This window comes from Odocoileus virginianus, chromosome 3, assembly GCF_023699985.2.
Source record: "Odocoileus virginianus isolate 20LAN1187 ecotype Illinois chromosome 3, Ovbor_1.2, whole genome shotgun sequence".
In the NCBI taxonomy this organism is placed as follows: domain Eukaryota; kingdom Metazoa; phylum Chordata; class Mammalia; order Artiodactyla; family Cervidae; genus Odocoileus; species Odocoileus virginianus.
In genome coordinates, this window is record NC_069676.1 from 34,706,229 (window position 1) to 34,729,418 (window position 23,190).

Here is a 23,190-nt window from a genome sequence, read left to right on the forward strand (position 1 = left end):
AAAGGAGAAGTTTGGACACAAAAGCAGACGTGTATAGAGAACAGGTGATGTGATGATAAACTCAGGATTGTAGTAATGTATGTACAAGCCAAGGAACACAGCTCCTTCCCTATGGCCTTTAGAGGGATGGTGACAGCATGGTTTCAGACTTAATGACCTCCAGACCAGTGAAACAATAAATTCTGTTGTTCTAAGCCAGACCATGTGGCTATGGCAGTTCTAGGAAACTAATACGGTTGGCAATTAAATCTTTAAACACTTCAGATCACAATGGCTTGAATGTAACCTGTGTGCGACCTCTGTTAAAGGGGAGAAGGTATAGTCACTGATTGTTTCTCCAAAATCCTTTTCTCACAGGCTTGTTCGATCAGAAAGGGTTGAAGTTGCAAATGCATCCTGTGAGAGGTTGGTTGTCTCCTCCTGGAGCTGGAGGCAGCAGACATAGATGGGTTCCCTCACTTCCAGCTGGGAGCTCCTGGGTTACCAGGGAAACAGCCTTACCTTCTCTCTAGTCCATGAAGCTGGGGAGATTCTAAACACAAACCAAGCCCTGACACCAGTTGTGGCTTCCAGAGAAATGAGAATGATAATAAATAAGTGTAAAAAGAGTTAACAACACACCCTTTAAGCCAAGAAGAAAAAAAAATACATCAGGAAGGACAGTCACAATTCTGTGGACTGAGAGGTGTGAGGGGCTGGGCCACTGGGCCGTGAGAGAATGACGGGTGAGGGGGTGAGGGGTCCCCTTCCCGGCCCCCGGGAGATGGGGAGGAACGGAATAGGCTGTGTAGCAGCTGTGGGAGGCATTGCTGCCCCCTGGCCAAAGCAGCTGCTCCTCCTCTGCCCGGCCGGGCCCCTGCGTGGCGGCCATGCTGCTGGCAGACCCCTAGCGGGACAGCGGTGTCTGCTTCAGGGACATGAGCACCGAGCGCAGGCGGGACACGTCTTTGCACTGCTTGCTGCTCTTGGGGTTGAAGTCACACAGCTGGGCCACCTTCTCCCACTCTGTGCCTGGGGTCTCCTCCTTGGATTCCTTCACAAAAGCCTCCTCAGATGCCCTGCAGGTGGAGACAGGAGAGAGGTTTCAGAGCGGTCTATCTCTTCCCCGAAGCAGTGATGCTCTGCTCCCATGGAGCAAGGCTGTTTTGCCCAGCCTACTATGGGGTACTTTACCAAGGCATCTCCTTCCCGGTTCTGTGACCTCTGACCTCAGGCCCACAGGAACACCTTAGCCACCAGAGGAACCCTGGGTCCTGCCTCAGGGCCTTTTTTGAGGTCTTTCCTCAGACCTGCTCACAGCTTGTTTCTTTTTTTTTTTTTTAATTTTTTTCCATTTATTTTTATTAGTTGGGGGCTAATTACTTTACAACATTGCAGTGGTTTCTGTCATACATTGAAATGAATTAGCCATGGATTTACATGTATTCCCCATCCCGGTCCCCCCTCCCACCTCCCTCTCCACCCGATCCCTCTGGGTCTTCCCAGCTTGTTTCTTGTCATTCAGGTCGAGTGCAGGCCTTACCTCCTGAGAAAAGTCTTCCCCTGCCACCGAAGCTCAAGTAGCCTACCCCTGCACCAGCACTCTCTGTTCATCACCTCTCCATCAAGAGTTCCTAAACTGGGTCCCATTTATTTTTACTTTCATTTCCATTACTCTAGGAGACAAATCCAAAAAGAACAGTACCGTGATTTATGTCAAACAGTATTCTGTTTGTAGTATCTGGTCTTGCCTTTAGATCTTTAATCCATTCAGTTTATTTTTGTGTATGATGTTAGGTGGTATTCTAATTTCATTCTTTCACATGCAGCTTTCCAGTTTTTAACCGTGTAGCTGACTCACTTCCTTGTACGGCAGAAACTAACACAGCATTGTAAAGCAATTATACTCCAATTGAAAAAAAAAGGAAAAAGAGTTCCCATGCTGGGGCTCCTGACACCTAAAGGCCCTTGGAGAAATCAATGTAATACCTCAGCTATTTTCAACACTTCCCCAAACTGGACAGGACATTTACTAACCACCTAACTGAAATCTCTGATTCGGCATTGCCTCAGGGTTCTCTGGATCCTATGAGTGTTCCCCAGAAAAGGCTGTGGTCAAAAATGTGTAAAAGAATCAACTAAAGAGGATCTTCAAAACAAGTCACCCGTATTTGACTACAGAACTCTTTTTAGCACAGAATGACTATTCTCTCAGCCTGGGGAATGCTCCACTGGAGTCTTTGCTTTTGGTTAGAATCAGATTAGGATGGAAAGTGGTCGTTTCTTCATCAGAAGTTCTGGCTGATAGCTACAGAAGCCACTGATGAAGGAACAATGGGGAAATAAAGTATAATAAATGTAGTTTTGTGGACAAAACCTAAATGTGGGAGTCATTAAGAGAAAGACAATAAGGGATTCTGGGGTGGGGAGGGCTGGGTCTGTGTTCTGTTTGACCAGCAAGTGTCCTTAAAGTCCCTCTCTCCTTAGCAGTCCCCCTTGCATCGCAAGCAGGACCATTTCTGCCAAGGGCTAGGCACTAGCTGATGGCGGGTGATCACTCTCTAGGTGATCCGGAGGGATCCAGGATGAGCCAGCCCTGGCTCAGGCGACCCAGCCCCTCCCGGGGGATCTTGCTTCCCTGCTGGGTGCTCATTTCCTAATCTATAAAGTGAGAAGCAGTGTCTCCTCTTTGCTGATCCGTCTCACTGGTCTGAGAGCCCAGCAACACAACATGTGTGTGTGGGCTTGGGAAAATGTAAGGTTCTGAGTGGAGCTGGCTGACCAGCAGGGCTGGGGGGAGCGATCATTGAAGCTCTCTTCCAGGTCAAAAAGTGAAGTGAAGTGAAAGTCGCTCAGTCGTGTCCAACTCTTTGCAACCCCATGGACTATACAGTCCATGGAATTCTTCAGGCCAGAATACTAGAGTGGGTAGCCTTTCCCTTCTCCAGGGGATCTTCCTGACCCAGGAATCGAATGGGGGTCTCCTGCATTGCAGGTCGATGCTTTACCAACTGAGCTATCCGGGTCAAGAGGCTCCCCTCTAACCTTGCTCTCAAAGCGGGATTCATGGTCCAGCAGCACTGCATCACCATGGAGCTTGTTGGCAATGCAGAATCAGGGCCTCACTTCAGTCTTTCTGTGTCAGAATCTCCATTTTGACAAGAGCCCCTGGTGATTCATAGGTACGAGCAGGTCTGAGAAGCGCTGGTCTAGACTCTTCCTCTCTTTGGGATTCCCTTGGGTGCTCCTTGGGTCACCTCCTCAGGCACAACAGGAGCAAAGAACCCCCTGCGGTGTTCTCCAGCACCAATGCCCTTCTGCCATCCCCAGTCTCCTGCTTGAAACCTCCCATGGCTCTCCGCTACCTTCAGGATCAGGTCTGAGCTTTTAAGCATCACACTACAGGCTTTCTTCAAGTGGCTCCAAACTAATTTTCTCCCCGCCCCCCAGACCCCAACCCCAGCCACTGCAGGCCACTAGGTATTTCCCCTCTCATAGCCTTTGCCCCAGCAGCTTTTCCCATCGAGGACACCCTTCTCTTCTCACCCTCCCCACACAGCAAACTCCACCTCATGCTTTAAGGGCCAGGGGCGGTCCCACATATATGAAGCTTCCCCCGAAGAGGGTGGCTCTGTGGGAGCCCTGCATATCCTTGTGAGCAGCTCTTATCACAACACACCTGCAACCATGAGCAACTTAAGGGGATGGACTGTGTGCATATTATTCCTGTTGGACCGGAGATTGGCATTGGGTAAGCACCAATAAGTACTGGATAAATAGGAGAGTGGACAGAGGAAGGAGTGGAAGGCTGTTATTTTGGTGTGTCCCAGGTTCTGTAAGAGGAGGGTTAGCCCAGACAGCATGAGAGGGCTGCCAAGGGCGTACCCAGGGCGAGGAACAGCAAATATTTGGCACATACGCACGAGGCAGTCATCAGACACTCATCACTGCTTTTTTTTCTCCTTCAGCTTCACAATCCCCAACACACCACCCAGCTAACTATGAGAAGAAATCTCTTGTCTGGATTAGGCACAGGACCGGCTAGACCCCAAACCAGGAACGTGAGATAGGCCAATGGTGGTCTCGCCAGGGGCTCGCAGCCAAATTCAGGCTGGAGCTCTGAGAGGAACAGCACACTCAGGCAGGAGGTGGGGGATGGCAGGGCGTGCTTTATACCTCCGGCACCAGGCATCCCATGCTTGTTTCGTTCAACAAGAAACTCACCCCACCTCCCACCTCCCACCCCAAGAGCCATCTCAGGGCCAGAGGAGTTGGGCTGCTTGACCCTTTGCCTCTATCACCTGAGGATGGCCAGCATTCTTTCCTTGTCTCTGCTTGGATTTAGCAAATCTGTCTCAAAGGTGCTCAGGACACCTGCCAGGGGGATGGAGGTGAAGGTTGGTGCCTGGGTCCACCCTGCGGCTCACCTCCTTCTCTGATCACTGCCCCAGGCCCAGCCACACTCATTCATACCCCACCAGGGAAAGACTCAAGAAACTGCCAGCCGCACACAGGGGCCCCAGCAGAAGAGCAAAGGAGACACGTACACGTAGCCGATGATGTCAGCATCTGGCTGCTGGTAGAATGCTTTGTCAGCGATCCTTGGGGGATGGGGGTTAGGTGAGGGGAGAACAGCAGGGCAAGATGGACAGGCAGGCAGAGGGTTAAAGAGAAAGAGAAATCAGCATTAGTACCTCCAGCTGGAGACGTGTTAGGAAGCACAGTTCTGGAAGGCTCAGCAACTCTCCACAGCCCAGAGAGGAGAGCGGGGATCCCCCACCCACCCGAGGAGGGGGCCCTTTCTAAAACTCAGCCCTTATCCTGTTACTCCTCCTGTTCACAAACCTTCCGTGATTCCCATAGCCCATGTCTTCCCAACGCTCACATTCGAGGCCCTGCACATGTGAGCCCTCACTCCGGCCCTCCCTCCCGCCTCTCTCCCTGCTGCCCAAGCCTTTCTTGGACAGAAAGAAAGAAAGGACAATGGCCTTTCTTTCACATCATGTTGTGTCCTGGTCTCCTAGTTGTCCTCCAAAGCCCAGGTCCCCAGACCTAGAGGCCCCCTCCTCCGCACACATCCCTTGCTTCCCACATCCCTTGCTTCCACAGCCTTCCTGCAGAGACCCTGCTCCCGAGACCAGCCCAGCACGTTTGCCCACTGCTGAGCTCTTTGAGGACACAGATGCGGTCCTTCTCATTTCTGCCTCCCCAGGGCCCAGCCCAGGGTCTGGCAGGCAGCAGCTTGTTGAAACTGAAGCTGGAAGCTTCCCAGAGCCAGCCTTCCCCTTCCTGGCGGGTCCGGTGCCTTCAAGAGCACGGCCTCAAAGGCAGGGGCTGCCGGGCGCTCTCTGGGCAGAGAGCATTTCTGCAAGGGATTCTCCGGTGGGTCTCCACTGTCTTTCCTGCCCAACACCTGTCCTTCTTCTTCCGGGAAGGGCATCCTGATTGTCCTATAAAGCATCAGCTGCCCCCGCCCAGTCCCTGTGGTTTGTGTGGGATCGGACCCCACACACAAACCAAGAAATGAGACCCCATCTGGGTCCATCAGAGAGTCTCTGCTCCTGGGACAGTCACTGGGCCTGGGATGAGCACGTGACCCCACACCAGAGCAGCTGAAGCTGCTGGGGGCGAGAGGCTTACTTTCACTGGAGCTGCCAAGAAAATAGAGCAGGAGTCTGGAGCTGCTGGCGGCCACCTGGGGCCCCATCCCTGGGGTGTATGCCCAAGAGTGAAGGTGGGGGGAAGGAAAGCAGGGCTGAGAGACAGTAAAAGTGAGCACTGATGGACTTTGTTTCAGCTGGAGCCCACTGTGCCTGCCTGCTTCCCCCTGGCCTTTCCAGTTACATAGGTCACGAATTTCCCCCTACTCTTCAGCCACTTCCGAGTCGAAGTGTTGTCACTTCGAGAAGCAGGAAAACCCTGCATATGGCTTGGTTCTTCCCCCCAGCCAGGCCTGTGCTCTCTGTGATGCTAACCGTGGCCACAGGGCCCCCGGTCCAGCTCTTGGCCAGTGGGTTCCAGGGTCATCTGGCTCACATTCCGGTGGGTCCTAGGCCCTCGTCCATCGACTGGTAGACTCGCTTTTCTCTGTCGTGGGGAGGAGGCGAGAGCTCACAGTCACCAGCTCTGCAGCGTTCAGGGTGCTGAGCTCCACAGGCCACTGAGTAAACAGCCCCGGGGTCTGGCTTCTCCTTCCTCCATGTTCTCGCCACCAAATCACCCATCCTTGTGACAGGCCCCCTCTCTCCTTCGTGGCTCCTCTCATGTCCCCACAGCCCCCTCATGCCCTGATAGCTCTGCTCACCGGTTGTTGATCTTGTTCTTCTCGACTTGTTCACTCTGGCGCTGGTTCCATTCCTCCAGGTCCTTCTTGGCCTTCTCCCGCCACTCCTGCTCCATCACTTTGGAGGCAGCATCTGCGACCCCCAACAGGTGAATGAGCAGCCGCTTTCCAGGAGGAATGTGAGGCACAGCTGCCCTGGCGGCTTCTCCCCTCAGCCCCGACCTCTGCCAGTCCCCACACTAAGGAGCCCCATGTACTCTCAGGCTTCCCACCCGACCTTGGTGATGGTCCCAAACCACCACCCCGGTGGGAAGCCCCGTCAGGGGGCCCAGCCCAGCTCGCAGCCTCAGCCCCGTCCTCACCCAGTTCCTGCAGCCGTTTCCGCTGCTCCTCTCTCCACTTGCGGATGCTCTCGGGTTCCTGAGTCAGCCTGTCCGCCTGGGCGATCGCGGCATAGCCGTCCGCTGGACCGTTGGCCTCCTAGGACACAGACAGACGCCAGTGTACCCAGCCTGCCCACCTGCCCCTCTGTCTCTGCTTCTTGACTACTCCTTTCCAGTTACATAGGCCACTAATTTCCCTTTATTCTTTAGCCACTTCTGGGTCAAAGTGTTGTCATTTCTATAAGCAATAAAACTCTACACATCGGTTTTCTTTAAACCCCTCACATCTCAAACCACGTCATGCCCACTATCTCCTGTGACTGTAGCTGGTCTTTGCACTTGCGGTGCCCTCCACCAGTCGCTCTTTCCCCTCTGTGACCCTGGGCAAGTTACTCAGCCTCTCTGGGCCTGACTTTCCTCATCACAAAACGGGCTACAGAATAGCACCCACTCCATAGGGTTACAATGAGGATGAAATGAGTTTTAAAAGCATAAAGAATTTCAACTGCTTCTTGGCACACAGAGAGTTCCCTGTGTTTCTGTCATTAAAGTTCCACTCTGTTAGCTGTGGGCTTCCCACGTGGCTCAATTGTAAAGAATCTGTCTGCCAATGCAGGAGCCACAGGAGACTGAGGTTTGATCCCTAGGTGGGAAAGATCCCCTGGAGGAGGAAATGGTAACTCCAGTATCCTTGCCTGGAGAATCTCATGGACGGAGGAGCCTGCCAGACTATAGTCCATGGTGTCACAAAGAGTTGGACACGACTGAGCACTGTTAGTTTTATTCACCCAATAACACACAGGCCCAAATGGCCTCACTTTATAATACATTTACTTGTCTATTGTCTGTCTCCTCTATCAGAATGTCACATTTGTGACAGCAGGGATTTGCCTGCCCTGTTCCCTGCTGTCCCCCCAGCACCCAGCACAGTGCCTGGCACAGAGCAGGTACTCTGTAACTATTTACTGAGTGAACAGTCCTGAGATAGGCAGGGTGGGCTTAGCTAAGATTGTGCAGTGATGGGAAACTCAAACTTGGAGACCAGACCATCTGGGTTCAGATCCCATCTCTACTCCCTGCTTCATATGTGTAACTCAACCTTGCTTGACCTCAGTTTTCTCATCTGAAATGAAGATGATACTAAAACTACCTCTAAGAGCTGGTGTGAGGATTTGATGCAACAGTACTTGTAAGAAATTTACAAGAGTGCCCGGCATGGAGTGATGGCTCAGCAAGTGATAGCTAGAATTATTATTATTATTCATTCTCATCTTATAGGGGGTGGAAACTGAGGCCAGGAGAGATGGCACAATGTCATGGCAGAACCTGGGCTGCAGTCCAGGCCTCCTCTGACTTCCAAGCCAGGGCTCTGCCCAATTCTCCAGGCTGCCTGCCAGGGTAGGGGACTCCAAGCATGGCAGGCTGAGAGCTCAGCCCAGACAGGATGAGGCTTCCCTCTGTTCTTGAAGAGCCAGAGCTTTTTTATGATCCAGCCCATCTGTGGAGCTCTGTCCGCCCAGTGCGTTCCTGTCTCCACCCATCCCACACCCACGCTGCCCCGCCTTTGTGCTTTCGGCCTGCAATTGTCTCCCCTCCTTCCCCCAGCTAATGAAATCTTATTCCATCCCAAGTTTCTAGCTCAGAAGTCACCAGCTCTGGGCTATTTCCAAACCCCCAAGCAGACCACAGCCCTTCCTCTCCCCGTGCTCCTTTGCCTTCCACCATGTGAGTCTCCTGGCTGGACTGGGAGATCCCTGGCAGCAGGGCAGAACCTTGTTTACAGCCCTATGAACATGTCCCTCCTTCCACTGCTCTGTTGCTCAGGGACTCATCAAACTGTCATGGATCCCAGTGTTGTTTAATGTCTTCTCCCCACCCAACAGCATCTGTCCAACGGGCCCACCCAGCTGGGCTCAACAAGCGGTGGCCGTATGGATGAAGATCCCCCCTGGGACCAGCATGTGCCGGTTCAGAGGAAGTGCTGGGTGTCTGTCCAAGGGGCTGCGGGCAGCAAGGTGGAGGAGCACACAGATGGACACAAGAGCTGCATCTCCCTCGGGAGACAGAAGGGCAGGCCGAGGGCGAGGCAGTGCTGCCTGGCTCCTCGGATCAGACCGCCCTTGGGTGGGGCAGCTGGATCACTGCCCTTATTCCTCCTTCCTGCCCAGCATTATATTTTAATTTAGAGTCTCTCAAGACATCTCAAGGGGCCTTTTCAGGCCCCTAATCTCAACAACACAAGTTGATCACAAGTTGATGTAGGGTGAGCCCCACCCTGTTCCGTTCTGGGAACAACCCTGTCCAAAGGCCAGGCTACCAGGACCTCTACCCAATCCTATAGAATGTCCCATCTGCAGACAAGTGCAGTTACTTTGGTGTCTATGTGTTTATTCAGGTGCTACATTTTATCTCTTCTTGGTACTCGTGATATCTTAAAAGACTGGCTTCCTTGGTGGCTCAGATAGTAAATAATCTGCCTGCAATGCGGGAGACCTGGGTTTGATCTCTGGGTCAGGAAGATCCCCTTGAGAAGGGAATGGTGACCCACTCCAGTATTTCTTGCCCGGGAAATCCCATGGACAGAGGAGCCTGGTGGGCTATAGTCCTTGGGTTGCAAAGAGTCGGACATGACTAAGCAACTAACACGTTCTGATTTTCTTTACTATCTGCCCCCCACCCCTCCCCAGTAAGTGAGTTCCATGCAGACAGAGACTGTCTCTGTAAGGACCTAGGACAGGGAAGGCCTGGCTGTAAGAGGAGCTCAAGAACATCTCTTGAATGAATTAACATATGTTCATGCTTGGGGACAGAGATGAACAAGTTGGCCCATCATCCAGGAGCTTGGCAGAGGGAGTTCCTCACAAATGAAGACCATGGCTTGGGGTACGTGCATAACATGGGTCATGAAAAGAAGGGGGACAAGGGAGGACATGACCTTTCTAGCCTAGGAGCAGAGTAGGCTGGGAAGAGACAGGGGAAGGGCATTTCAGACCAAGAGTTGGCAGTGTAAGGACCATGTGAGGCTGGTGCCTTTGGGAAAATGTGAGTACAGACATGCTGCCACGTGTGGATGAGATGGGTTGAGAGAGGTGGGCTGGAGGGGTAGAAGTCATTCCATGGTGTCCTTGAGGACTCACCATCTCCTTTAGAAGTGCGGGCGTGCTCAGTCGTGTCCGACTCTTTGCGACCCCATGGATCTTTGCTACCGCCTGCCAGGCTCCTCTATCCATGGAATTTTCCAGGCAAGAACACTCAAGTAGGTTGCCATTTCCTACTCCAGGGGATCTTCCCAACCCAGGGGTCGAACCAGCATCTTCTGTGTCTCCTGCATTGGCAGGCAGGTTCTTCACCACTGAGATACCTGGGAAACCCCACCATCTCCTTCAAGACTGCCCTAAAATTAAGACTCACAGGTTAGAGTGCTTAAAAACTTGCAAAGAACCTTCAATTAAATGGTTCTCTTTGGCCTTCACAAACCTTCATGGTGGGTTTTATTATCTTTGTTTTACAGGTAGGAAAAAGTCTAGCTTCAAAGTCCCAAGGTCACCCAGCCAGCAACTGGCAGAGCCAGAATTCAAACTGAATTCCTGGGTGTGACACACCAGCCACACATAGCCAACAGGGGCCAAAGTCACTTCTGTGTCACGTGACTTCCTCCCTAACACGTCTACCATCCCAAGATTAGAGACCATGCCCTGTCCTCCCACTGTCCCGAGGCCCACTCCCTGTCTCTCCCACACTTGCCTTCATACCCTCCTTGGCTCACTGAGTGGCTAGCTCAGGGATAAGAAGCTTCTAAGGCTACAGAGCACTCTTCTCAACAGACCTGTGGGGACAGCAAGGGAGGGCTTCTCATCCCCATTTACAAATGACAAATCCAGCTCAAGGCAGCGACTAGTCCAAGGTCGTCCAGCTGGGAAAAAGCAGAAATGAAGCCCAGATTGTCTGACGCCATCCAGACTTCACCACAGCGCCTCAGTCTGGGTGTAGAAGCAGCTGGAGTAGATGCTGGGGACGGAGGGAGGTTAGGAGGGTTGAGGGGAGGAGCCTGGAGCAGCTGCACCCCACATCCAGGGGCATCGCTCAGTGTGGCCCCAGCAGGTGGTGCCCAGAGCTGGCTGTGCCCCAGGCTCTGAGTGGAGAGCCCGGTCAAGCTGAGCCCGCCTCCTCCACCAATGCGGCCCACTGATAGGCTCTGGCTGGGAGCTGTTCCTGCCCCCCTACACACCCCTATGCCTCCCACCTGCAGGCACATGGCCCTGCACCTGTGGTCTCTTCCGGCTCCCCCAGCACAACCTTCCCTGCAGCAGCCCCAGACTGAGCATCTTATCTTCTGTGCCTCTGCACATGCTGTCCTCCCAGCCAGGACCACCCACCACCCCCTGGGCAGCCTGGAACCCGCTTCCAGCATCCGTTCCAGTTGCCCTCTCTGACTTCAGTGCAGCAGCTAGCGGCTGAGCCTGCTTTAGGTCCCAGCTCTTTTCGGCTGTGTAACCAGAGCTATTAAACTTCCCTGTGTATCCTCCTTCCCCTCATCGGTAAAGTGGGGATAATGTACGGAACCTACATGATAGGAGTGTTGGGAAGATGAAATGAGTTAATCCATTAAAGCTTTTGGGTGGTACCCAATGCAGAATAGCTTCCCCGGTGATTCAGATGGTAAAGAATCTGCCTTCAGTGCAGGAGACCTGGGTTCGTTCCTGGGTTGGGAAGATCCCCCTGTGGAAGGGAATCGCAACCCACTCCAGTATTTTTGCCTAGAGAATCCCCATGGACAGAGGAGCCTGGCGGGCTACAGTCCTTGGGGTCACAAAGGATTGGACACAACTGAGCGACTGATACTTCCATTTTGATGTACAGTAAGAACTCAGACGTCTGGCTCTTGAGACCAGCCCCACACCTGAGCCCCTGCTGTCCCGCACGACTTTCAGGTCTGTCATTTGGGCTCTTTGAGAACCAACAGCCATTGGATTTGCCTCTACATCCAAGGCCTTGAGCACAGCACATGGCACTCAGAATGTGAGCTGACTAAATGAAGGAATGAGGGGCTGCCTGCAAAGCAATGTGGAGGGCATGGGGAGAGCCTGGGACACAGCATCAGAGGGACTTGGGCTTTAAGTCCCCTCCTGCCATTCACTGTGTGTGGGACCTTTAAGAAGTCCCCTCCTGGTGCTCCTTAGGTGTCGTCACCTGTCAAACGGGAGTGACAACATCCCACTCCAGGTGTGAAGTGGGGCCTGAATGTGATAACTGCCCTGCAACCGCTGTAGCCCATAGGCTTGGAGACAGCACATGTGCAGGGGGCAGAGCGGCATGGCTCTGCAGCATGGCCCATGGCAACCTCCCCACCATCAGTCGGCCGGCCACCCTGCACCATCACCACAACCAGGAGAACACACAGCGGTGCTGCAGGCAGACGAGGTCCTGAGAAGCTGTTTGCTGGCTCCCCTTCACCCACTGATCTGGACTTATCTTCCAGCCCTGCCCCTGCCAGTGAGCAGTGAGGCTGGAAGAGTCACGGGAGGGGCTCCTCCTCAATCACTAGACTGTCCCAGTGAGGAAACAGGGTCAGCTGCCAGGGGGCTGACAGCCCGGGAGGGCTCGCCCAGGGCTGCAGGAATGCTTGGAGCCCCTCCCAAGCTCGAAAGGGAAGGCATCTGGGAATGGCCAGGACCAAAAGGCAGGAGGCTACAATCAGGGCCGGGCTCGCCTCGGCCCGGCTCTCTGGCGGCACCCCTCTCCCAAGGGACCCCTCTGCTGGACACTGGAGACCACCACGAGGGCTTCCGGGGGCCAGGCTGGCCCAGCACGTGCTGTGACACCATGGGCAGCCAGGAGGATGAGGCACAGCTGATCCTGGGGATTGATCAGCTAAAGCTAAGCTGAGCTGAGCTGTTGATTCCTCTAAGTAGCTCAGTGGGCATGATGGCCACGTGAGTGGAGGAAGCAAGAGAGCTTGTGTAGGAGGAGGGTGTCCTGCTGGGGCCTTCTCTCCCTGCCCCTGGCAGCGGCAGAGAGAATTAGAATAGGCTTGGACAGGCTTATCCTTAGGCCTTGTTGGGGATCAGGTTCATAGCTGGACCCCGCAGTGGCCCATGTGCGTGTTGCATACCAAGTCGCTTCAGTCGTATCTGGCTCTTTTCAACCCTATGGACACCTCTGTCCAGGGATACTCCAGGCAAGAACACTTGGGTTCTTGCCTTGCAGTGGGTTGTCATGCCTTCCTCCAGGGGATCTTCCTGACCCAGGGATTGAACCCATGTCTCCTGTGGCTCTTCCACTGCATGCAGATTCTTTACTGTTGAGCCACCAGGGAAGCTCCCAGTGGCCCACAGGCTTCCAGAAAAGATCAAGTAAGGTAGCAGGAAAGTTCTGTCCAGGACCCTTGAAAGTCAGACCCTGCTCTGTGCTCCATCCTAAGAGAAATCTGCAGGGGCTTCCACCAGCAAGCTGGCCCCTGTGGCCTGCCTGGTCCAGCAACAAGGGGGTGGAGCAAAGGGCACCAGATCAAGAAATTTAGATGAACCTGAGGGCTTCCCAGTTGGCGCCAGTGGTAAAGAAGCTGCCTGGCAAAGCCCAAGATGTAAGAGACGATGGTTCAGTTCCTGGGTCGGGAAGATCCCCTGGAGAAGGACATAGCAACCCACTCCAGTATTCTTGCCTGGAGAATTCCATGGACAAAGGAGCCTGGAGGGCTACAGTCCATGGGGTCGCAAAGAGTCAGACAGGACTGAAGTGACTTAGCATACACTGCATACATATAGATGAACCTGAAATTGGCCACTAAGCTTCTGAGTGACTTGCCTCATCTGTGACCCCCTTCCCTGCCTGCAAGGATGCTATCGTGGCACAGATGTGAAATGAAAGTGAAAGCGAAAGTTACTTGGTCGTGTTCAACGCTTTGTGACCCCAAAGACTGACTATACAGACCATGGAATTCTCCAGGCCAGAATGCTGGACTGGGTAGCCATTCCCTTCTCCAGGGGATCTTCCCAACCCAGGGATCCAACCCAAGTCTCCCACAAATGATTCACAAATAAACATACCTGGGGTTGTCCTTGGTAGCAGTGAGAAGAAAATTCCCACTGAGATTGGGGAGGAGGCCTAGGGTTTCTCAGATTCATTCAATACAAAGTGAGGCCAGGGGGCAGGATGGGAGAAGGCCTCAAGGTGCTAATGTGTAGAAAGGGAAAATTATCTTGCTCCTGGTGTTCTAGGTACTATGGCCCCAAGTATATCTCCAGCTCCAGGGCCACTTTAGGACACAGACCTTTTGGATCAAGCCAAGTCCTTTGATGTATGTGCAGGACAGGCGCAGTCTGAGTCTCTCTGCTCTGCCTAACTGACCAGGCATCAGCGCTGCTTATTTGGAGCTCTCAGGCAGGCCCAAGGAGACACGAAGCTCTTAAAGTCCTAGAGACTAACTTTTCTAGCTTGCCGGCAGTTGAGTAATTTTCCAGAAATGGGACTTGGCCAGTTGCCCTGTGTAAGGTACCAGCCCATCCCTCTTACATAAGAAACTATTGTTTGTTCTCCCTGAGGATTTAGGAGGCCAGCTCCTCCATGAGGCAGAGCTCAGGAGATCCTGCAACAGTCAAAGGTCATTGACCCAGTCCAGTGGGAATTAAAGTTCGTCCGGTGAAGACTGTTGCATCTGTGGGGTCCCAAGGATACTATTTGTGTTCCAAATTCTTTAAGTACTCTTAATATGATCTGTATATGTAGGAAAGGAGGGGGCTTAGGTGAGTGTGGAGAGAAGTTTTTAACTAGAAATATCTGTGATGTGCTTAGTCACTCATTCGTGTCCTACTCTTTATGGCCCCATGGACTATAGCCCGCCAGGCTCTTCTGTCCATGGGGATTCTCCAGGCAAGAATACTGGAGTGAGTAGCCATGCCCTCCTCCAGGGGATCTTCCCAACCCAGGGATCAAATCCTGATCTCTCTCATTGCAGGCAGATTCTTTATGGTCTGAACCACTAGGGAAACCCAAGAATACTGGAGTAGGTATTTACTATCTGGATTTTTTTTTGGGGGGGGAGGTGTTAGGGGGGGAGTGTGAGAGAGAGAGAGAGAATGTGTATGTTACAGATCATTACAAAGAATTTTAAAACCACTCAAAGTGAAAGCTTTTCCTTACCCTCCCTCCCTTCTCCCACAACCTTGGGGTTAACCACTGCTAACAGTTGGTACACATCCTTTCAGATCTTCACGCAAACATATTTCTAAAATAAAAAACAGGACCATACTGTGCATATTACTCTGCAAGCTGCTTTTCCATTTATTATATTATGGGCATCTTTTCATGTCCATACAGAAAGCTCTGACTGCTCTTTGTAACAATAGCATGGTTTTCCAATTTTCCTACCCAGGTCCTCAAGAATGGGCACGTAGATGATTTCCAGTTTGTCTGCTACTATAAATAATCGTACAAAGAATCTGAGTGTCTCTGTCCAGCTTTTTCTTTAGGAAAATTCTGAGAAGTGAAATCTCTTTTAACTGGGTCTTTTAACTGGGTTTTAACGCAGTGAAAATGCGCAGACATGGTGGAGATGGCCGCTGGGTTCAGCCTCCGGCCAGTGGCAAACACATGCAGGGCCCTGTGTTTCCTTTAGTCCATGCCACTGTGGGCCACTTTCTTTCTTCCTCTGCAAGCTAGACATTACCAAGGGCAACCTGAGGCCATACCCCATCCATCCCTATCTGTGCGGTCCTTATTCTCCATCCCCTTCTCCTACACAACCAAAAAAAAAAAAGTGTCAAAACCTTTCTTAATGTTCCCATCCCAATGAACAGAACTTGAAGCCCTCTTCCTACCCATGATGGGGGCCAAAAAGTTACTGAGACCCAGGCTGTCAGTCCCTCCCACTGCGAGGACAGAATCTTGCTTACCTGAAACACATCTCCATTGACCGTGGTCCCCATGTCCTCAGAACCTGATAGAAACAGAACAAGAAGACAGCATTACTCATTGCTCAGCTTATAATAAGCAGGGTCCTACATTAGCAACTGAGCCAACCTCTCTATATATCCGTATGTGTGTTCTGACTTCCACATATGCAGACATCATGTACACATAAACAACCTGGGTTCAGTCCTTGACTGGTCACAAAGCCTTCTCATAGCTGTTATCACATCTAATTTTCACCATAGCCTTGTGCTGAAAGGCACAAGGTATGTTATCAACCCATTTTACAGATTCTCAAACTGAGGCCCAGAAAGGCTACATGATTGCCCAAGGTCGCCAGCCAGTAATAGCTCCTCACCTACCTGAAATTAATTTCCCCTCAGCCACAGTCAGGAATAGCCTGATTACCTATGGGGCCTATGCCCAGTGAGCCAGCTGAGGAGCTGGAGTCTCAGGGCAGGTCTGCAAGGGCTCAGGAAGAAGGCACTGCGCGTCTCCGCTTGTCCCTGAGGTGCCTTGAGCAATGGCTTCACCTGGGAGAGCAGGAATCAGCCGCTACCAGGCAGCACCTGGCCTGTTTTCCCTCCTCCTGCCCCTCCCAGAAGGATTTACTGTGGCCCTCATCTCGACAGTGACTCCTCCTGTTCCCTTGCCCTGACACCCGATTAGTCACAAATTCCCGTGACTTCTGCTGCAGCCAGAACCCTTAAAGTTGGGAGTCCCTCTGCCCCCCGCCAGGCCTGCCTGCACAGGTACTAGTGGCAGTGAGCACCTGGAGGGACACACCTGTGTCCAAACCCTCCCCACTGTCTTCCCCAGAGCCAGGTACCATACCTGCAGCTTAGAAAGTGCTCAGAAGCTATTTGTTGAATAGCAAATGAATCAATGCACTAAAGAAAGAAGGACTAAATGGCTTCTGTCCACTCACAGGCCTCCCTGCCTCCATCTTCACCCTCTCCCAAACCTCTTTCAAACCAACCGCCATGGCTGATGAAAAGCATACACTTACCTACGTAACTCTTCTAATTAAAAATAAAATGAACACAAACTAAAATGAAAGCCACTTTCTGTGGACCACGGCAGCCCATAGGATCTGCTCCTTCTTTGGGAACTTGACAGGTGCCGTTCCCTCTCCCTGGAAGGCTCTCCTGCTCCCTCAAGCCTTTCAGCCTCTGCTCAAACTCTTCCTTATTAGAGGTCTTCCCTGACCATCCCTGACATTCGTCCTCTGCACCCCACTCCTCCCCTGTACAGTACTTTCTCTGTATCACCTAGCACAGCCTGATACGTTTATTTTTGTGTGTGCTAATTACCTGTCTACCCCACTTGAAAGCCCTCCAGGAGGGCAGGGACTTTGTTTTGTCCATCACTGGGATCCAGCACCTAGAACAGTGCCTGACACACAGATGCCCAATAAATATTTGTTGAATGGATACATTGAACCATAACTCATGAGGATTTTGCAACCTGGCCCTGCCCATTTTTCCTGCCTCACTTCCCACCAGTCCTTCCCACAAACCCTATTCTGGTTTCCGCCTTCCCCAAACACACTATGCCACATTCCATGCCTTTCTTCCTACTTCCCTCACCAAAGAATGCTCTTGGGAATCCAGTTGTTCTCCAAAGCCCAGTTCACCAGTCACCTCCTCTGGGAAGCCCTCCACAGCTTCCCCTTCTACCCTGAGCGCTGATGGAAGGTCTCAACTACTATGGAGGATCCCAAAATACTATATAGCACCCCCCACCCTCTTACATGATTACTGTGACCTCCCATGGGTCATGCATTCCCTTATCAGGCTCTGTATCCCATTCAGCTAGCTCCTATGGGTGAGCAGTCAGTATTGGCTAAACGGAAGCTGAATTGCTCTTTGGGGGCCCGCTGTTGTCTGCAAGGCCTGAGGACTCTCAGAAACTGCAATGCCTCTTAGTCAGGAGCCACGGGAGGCTGTACAAGACCACCCCAGATGGACAAGTACACTTCACCAGCCAGATAGAGCCGTGAGTCACAGTGACAGTGCTTCCAACTTGGGGACTAAAGGGAGGGGTCCTTAACGCCATGGAAAAAAATCCCCAGCAGATATAAATTCTAATCAATTTTGTTTTCAAACAGTGATGGATTTTAACCAACAGTTGTCAGCCATCCTTCCTGCTTGTTTAGATGGGGTTTCTCCTGCACAGGTGGCCTGGTCCCTAAACCAGTGGCAGCATCTTCTCCAGGGGCATCTCCTCTACCAGGGTCTGAAGTTACCAGGGTCCATTCATGATGCTGGTCTGTGCACTTGGCATTTCTGGAGGGGAAGTTGTGCCCCCTCCCACACTCCACCCTGACCAGTCCCAATCTCAGACCCTTCAACCGCAGGAGCGGCCAGGGGCCCACCCTGTCCTTCAGGAAGTCTCTGCAACCCAGTTTCTCAGTCCCATGGGTGCTCCCCTTTGGAAATGAGGCTTCAGCCTCCTTGGGAATCCACACATACCCACACACGGAATTACGAGTGTCTGTCCTCAGAGAGCTTTCTGACCAGCCCACGGCACGTTAATAAGCATGTGTCCACAGTCCAAAGCCAGCAGAACAGGAGTGAGGCAGATACGAGTCCCAGGGATAAGCTGTGGCTGTGACTTCCCTCAGATCCCTAATCCCCTTTTGGGACGGGGACAGACGGGGTCCAGAACATTTCTGGGAGCTTACTGAGTCCCATCAGGGGAAAATGGGCTTGCCCAGGAAATGACTGGGCAAGTCCAGGGCAGAGCCAGGCAGGGCGCACAGAAATCTGGGTGTGAAAATGTAAACCTCCTGGGCCCTACCCAAGGCTGATGAATGGAAACGAAGTATCTATTGCTCAGGCTGGCTGCAACTCCAGCCCCAGAGGAGGGACTCAAAGGAGCTCAGGCTCAGGCCTACTGTAAACAGTTTCGCCTGAGGTACATGCATGCATTCATGCTCCGACGTGTCCCACTCTGTGCGACCCCATGGACTGTAGCCAGCCAGACTCCTCTGTCCATGGGATTCTCCAGGCAAGAATACTGGAGTGGGTTGCCATGCACTCCTCCAGGGGATCTTCCTGACCCAGGGATTGAACCCGCATCTCCTGCATTGCAGGAGGATTCTCTACCACTGAGCCATCCAGGAAGCACCCCCTGTCCCCAAAGTCAGGGCACTCAGCACAAGGGCATCATTTAAGAGACAAGACTGAGAAGTGATGAGTAGTGCTGGCTTCAGGAGCTTCCGTCCAGCTTCCAGCAGCCTAAGGCACATTTTTTTGCAACTTATTCAGGCTTCTGGCACTCATCACCGGTCTCCGGGGGATTACTTACTCATCATCATCTAGACCTAGGAGGGTCAGATCAATTCTATCCTATCTGGCCACCTATTGAGCCGAATCCCATAACTCCTCTCAGATCCCTGTGCTCCACTCAGCAGGGCAGCTGAGCATTTGCAGCTTTAGTGATTGTGAGTCCAGGAGACCCTCAGAGGGCCATGTCGCTGCTTCTTTCCCTGCCACCTCCGGTCTGGGGCCAACCTGTACCACCCCTGCCAGAGAGGGAACCTCCCACCCAGGCCATAAATCCCTGGAGTCCCACCGTCCTAGGAGAGGTCACAGCCTGTTCAAACCCCAGCCACTTCTGCAGCTCTGTGCCTGACTTCTCCCTGCTTCTCTCCTAGGTGGTTCCGACATGGACTCTCCCAGCAGGGCCTCTCCCGTGCCAACCTGACTGGGGAAGCTGGTAGTCTCAAGACGTGGGCCCATATTTTCTAGGAATTCCCTGGGGTGTGTGAGGGTCTGTGCCAAAGTGCTAGAAGCTGCTGCTCCTTCAGAAGACATCCACTGCTGACTTGGTTAGGTAGCAAAAGACCCCCCTCCCCCAACTCCACATCCCATCACCTCCAAGGGTGACTGCCACAGCGCTTGAAAGAATGTGGAGCCCAGAGTTGAGAGGCCTGGGATCTAGTTTCAGGTCTGTCACTCACGGCTGTGTGACTTTGGGCAAGACACTCAGGCTCTCTGGGCTTCCAGTTTCTTACATGTGACAAAGGGCTTGTTATGTTTCTCACAGGAAGAGGATACAGAGATGCTCAAGCCCCTCAAGTCATAGGAACTGTCTTATTCATATCTGTATCCCCACTGCATCTGGCACACAGTAGGTGCTCAGTAAAAGTTGAATGAATACATATATGACTATAAGGAGCCTTACTTGTAAACATTTTTTTTAAAATATGTAAGCTACCACTTATTCCAACAGGCCCATAAACCCCCACTAAAATGACAACATTAACATGAAACAAGGGCTGTTTTGGAGGCACCCATGAAAATGATAGCTAGTTTTTAACTTTAAGAAATTGTTCTTTCAGGCAGAACTACAGCAGGAACATTGCTGATAAACACGCTATTGCAAGGACCAGGCCCCAAACCCTGAGCCTGAAGCTAACCCCAATAGCCCTGGACCACCTTTGCAAAACCACTAAGCTCCAAACCCTCTCCAAACCCAGGAGGGCAGGATCACATCTGACTGAAGCCCTCTGTACCCCCGCCCCCATACTGGTATCTAACTCAGAGCCTGGCATATGGAAGACAACGTGGCCAGGGGGAGAGGATTCAGAATCTGAGAGAAATTGTTTAGTCCTCACTCTGCCACTTACTAGTTCTTGCAGTAGTGTACATTTTGAGCCTTGGTTCTGCCATCTCTGAAATGGGTTTATAATGCACATGAAATGATGAAATGTTAAGTAAAGTGCCTAGAACAGTGACCGCAGGATGGCAGGTGATCCTCCAAGAAAGTCTGTAAGTTCTTAGAGCACCCAAGCCTCCTGCTTTCCCAACTGAAGGAGGGAGCTAAGTCCAAGGTTCAGGGAGGTCTGAGGTCCTGTGCACACTCTCAGGGCTCAGCCCGGGGCAGCCAGCCTACTGGGAAGCTCGAGGCTGGGCTGCGTTGGATTCCAGAGACAGGCAGTGGTGGAGCTGGCTTGGGAATGAAATGTCATGACGAATTTCTATGCCGGGAGCCACCAGATCCTCAGCCCCAGGCGGGGCCTCAGATGGGGAAGGCCACAAGATCCCCCTCCCATTTCCTTCTCCAAGTCCCCCGCAGGTACACACACAGCCCCAGGCCTGCTGCTGGCCGGCCACAGCAGGCCTTCTTCGCTCTACCGCAGGGCCCGGAGGCCGAGGACCCCGGGTGCGAGCCCCAGATCCCACCCCCCCAACCCCCAGTACCCAGGCCACCGCGCTGACTCACCCCCACTCGCGGGTCCCGGCTGCGCGAGGCCCCCCTGGCCGCCGGCAGGTGCCCCGAAGCCCTCGTCATTCTCAATGCCCGCAATCTCACTCTCCTGCTGGGCCAGGAAGGCAGCCGCCGGGTCCTCCTCGGCCGCTTCGGGGGCCCCGCTCTCCGACGACGAGAAGAAGCCAAAGTCATCAGCCATTTTCCCCGCGTCTCCGCCGAAGCGTCCGTCTGGTGCTCGGCTCTGCCCGGCGCGTGCCCCGCGTTGCGCCCGGCGGCCACGGCACTGTCACCCGAGCACCCCGGGGGGAGCCGCTCGGCCTCGGCGGGGACGGGCTCGGCGCGGCGGCCCCACACTTCCTCTCCGCCACCGGGCCCGGCTCGCCTGTCACTGCGGCTGCAAGGCGGGAGGAGCCGGGACGGGAATGCGGTGATGTCACCGGCCGAGGGAGGAGGCCCGCAGGACGGCCGGAGGTCGCCTCGCAGCGGCCACAGGAGGGCGGCAGCAGGACGGCGGCGCAGCCCGAGGGGCCGGGGCCGCGCTCCCGGCTCGCGGCCACCAGCGCGCGTTTCCAGGACACAGGACTGGCGCAGCTCCTGCCGCGTCCTGAGGCGAAGCAGACGGGACCAAGGGACCATCGCGCGTACAAGGTCACTGCAGGTTGGCAGCCTGGATCTCAGGAGCACCGAGGTGGTGGTCGCTGCGCAACATGGCTCCTTATGCACAACATGGCTCATTATGCACAAGTTTCTTCTCCAAGGCTCGGCAGGTGTTATGAAACCCCGTTATCAGGAGCCTTGGAGAGGTAACATTGAGACCCAGCGCTTTATTGCGTCCTTCTTGCAAGTCCAGGGTCTTCCCCACAAGGCCATGTTGTTTCCGTACATTTCTTATGTATTTCCCTTCATTTGGAGGCTTCAGCTCAGGCCACCAGAGTTTATGTGACCTGAGGGGGTCTCTACTTGGAGGCTGGGTCCCTTCAATGTCCCTTGCTTCCCTGGTTGCTCAGACGGTAAAGAATCTGTCTGCAAATTCAGAGTTCGATCCCTGGGTGGAGAAGATCCCCTGGAGAAGGAATCCTCTCCAGTATTCTTGCCTGGAGAATTCCCTGGACAGGGGACCCTGGCGGGCTACAGTCCATAGTGTCGCAGACAGTCAGACACGACTGAAGTGACTTAGCAGTAGCACCAAGTATGAACCAGACTGAGAAAGGCAAACCTAGTTTATCCAGGCAGCTTACCACTCCTCCACTCAGTCACCCTGAGTAAACAGACTTCAAAACATAGTAAAACCCAAGCTCTGGCCATGGGGAGATTACAATCTAGGAGCCCAACAAATGGGAAATGGTCAGACATTTTCTCGGAGTTATAGGTGCTCTGACATTTAAACACAGGCTTGGGGGGTGGGAAGGGGAGGAGGGGGAAGGAAGAGGAAAGGTGGGATGGGGAGGAAGAACCACCATCAGATCTTTAGGCTTTTCTCTTTCTGATTTGAAACTTGAAGGTCAAAAAAGAGAGGAAAGATGAGCCCCAAAGAGTGGGTTCCCATAGTGGGTGGGTAGTGGAATCAAGGTTAAACTGAAGGGCAATCTCAGTTTTTCACAGTAATACTTTGATGTAGGTTTCACTCTTATGATGAAAATATAATCATTTATCAGTAGTGTGGAAAAGAAACAAGCTTCAGGCCCTGCACAACCTGGTGCAAGCTCAGCAATCCACCATCACTCATCTCACTCCTCTTCCTCATTACCCCAGCTGCAGTCTCAGGTGCTGAAAAGAGCTGAAAAGTTGCCTAGTTTAACAAACCAGCCTTAAATGTCAACTCCAGGCTTTGTAGAGACAGAAGGACTACTGAACACACTATGCACCCTTTGTGATCACCCATGGATGTACTTACTTGGTTCCTGGAGACTTCAATGCCTCTGCGGGCACTCTTCCCAACTAGTTCCTCCTTCCTTCCTGCTCCTTCCTAATGTACCCATCAGCAAAATTAATTACATGCTTAACTGATACAAGTTACTGGATGAAGCACAAGCTGGAATCAAGATTGCCAGGAGAAATATCAATAATCTCAGATATGCAGATGACACCACCCTTATGGCAGGAAGTGAAGAAGAACTAAAGAGCCTCTTGATGAAAGTAAAAGAGGAGAGTGAAAAAGTTGGCTTAAAACTCAAATTTCAGAAAACTAAGATCATGGCATCTGGTCCCATCACTTCATGGCAAATAGTTGGGGAAACAGTGGAAACAGTGACAGACTTTCCCACTGCAGATGGTGACTGCAGCCATGAAATTAAAAGATGCTTGCTCCTTGGAAGAAAAATTATGACCAACCTAGACAGCATATTCAAAAGCAGAGACATTACTTTGCCAACAAAGGCCCGTCTAGTCAAAGCTATGGTTTTTCCAGTAGTCATGTAT

The 23,190-nt window shown here is 52.6% G+C and overlaps 1 protein-coding gene across 2 annotated transcripts; it reads right to left on the reverse strand.

Moving 5' to 3' along the window:
• Positions 1–609: 609 nt before the first annotated feature.
• CLTB (clathrin light chain B) lies at positions 610–21,069 on the reverse strand. Of its 2 annotated transcripts, XM_070465141.1 has the most exons (6): positions 20,785–21,069; positions 15,537–15,580; positions 6,625–6,742; positions 6,284–6,395; positions 4,527–4,580; positions 610–1,058 (listed from the first exon to the last, which is right to left on the reverse strand). In XM_070465141.1, exons 1-6 carry the CDS (start codon positions 20,969–20,971, stop codon positions 887–889), a joined length of 687 nt encoding a protein of 228 aa, XP_070321242.1. In that variant the 5' UTR covers positions 20,972–21,069; the 3' UTR covers positions 610–886. The 2 variants fall into 2 exon arrangements, with proteins under 2 accessions (XP_070321242.1, XP_070321243.1); XM_070465142.1 differs by lacking the exon at positions 4,527–4,580.
• Positions 21,070–23,190: the final 2,121 nt, after the last annotated feature.

What these genes read in the sequence shown, in the direction of transcription:
- CLTB (XM_070465141.1), bottom strand. Translation starts at nt 20,971, where the DNA reads ATGGCTGATGACTTTGGCTTCTTCTCGTCGTCGGAGAGCGGGGCCCCC. An exon ending in GCCGGGACCCGCGAGTGGGG is followed by an intron (nt 15,581 to 20,784) that starts GTGAGTCAGCGC and finishes TGTTTCTATCAG; the next exon opens with GTTCTGAGGACATGGGGACC. An exon ending in GAAACGGCTGCAGGAACTGG is followed by an intron (nt 6,396 to 6,624) that starts GTGAGGACGGGG and finishes TGGGGGTCGCAG; the next exon opens with ATGCTGCCTCCAAAGTGATG.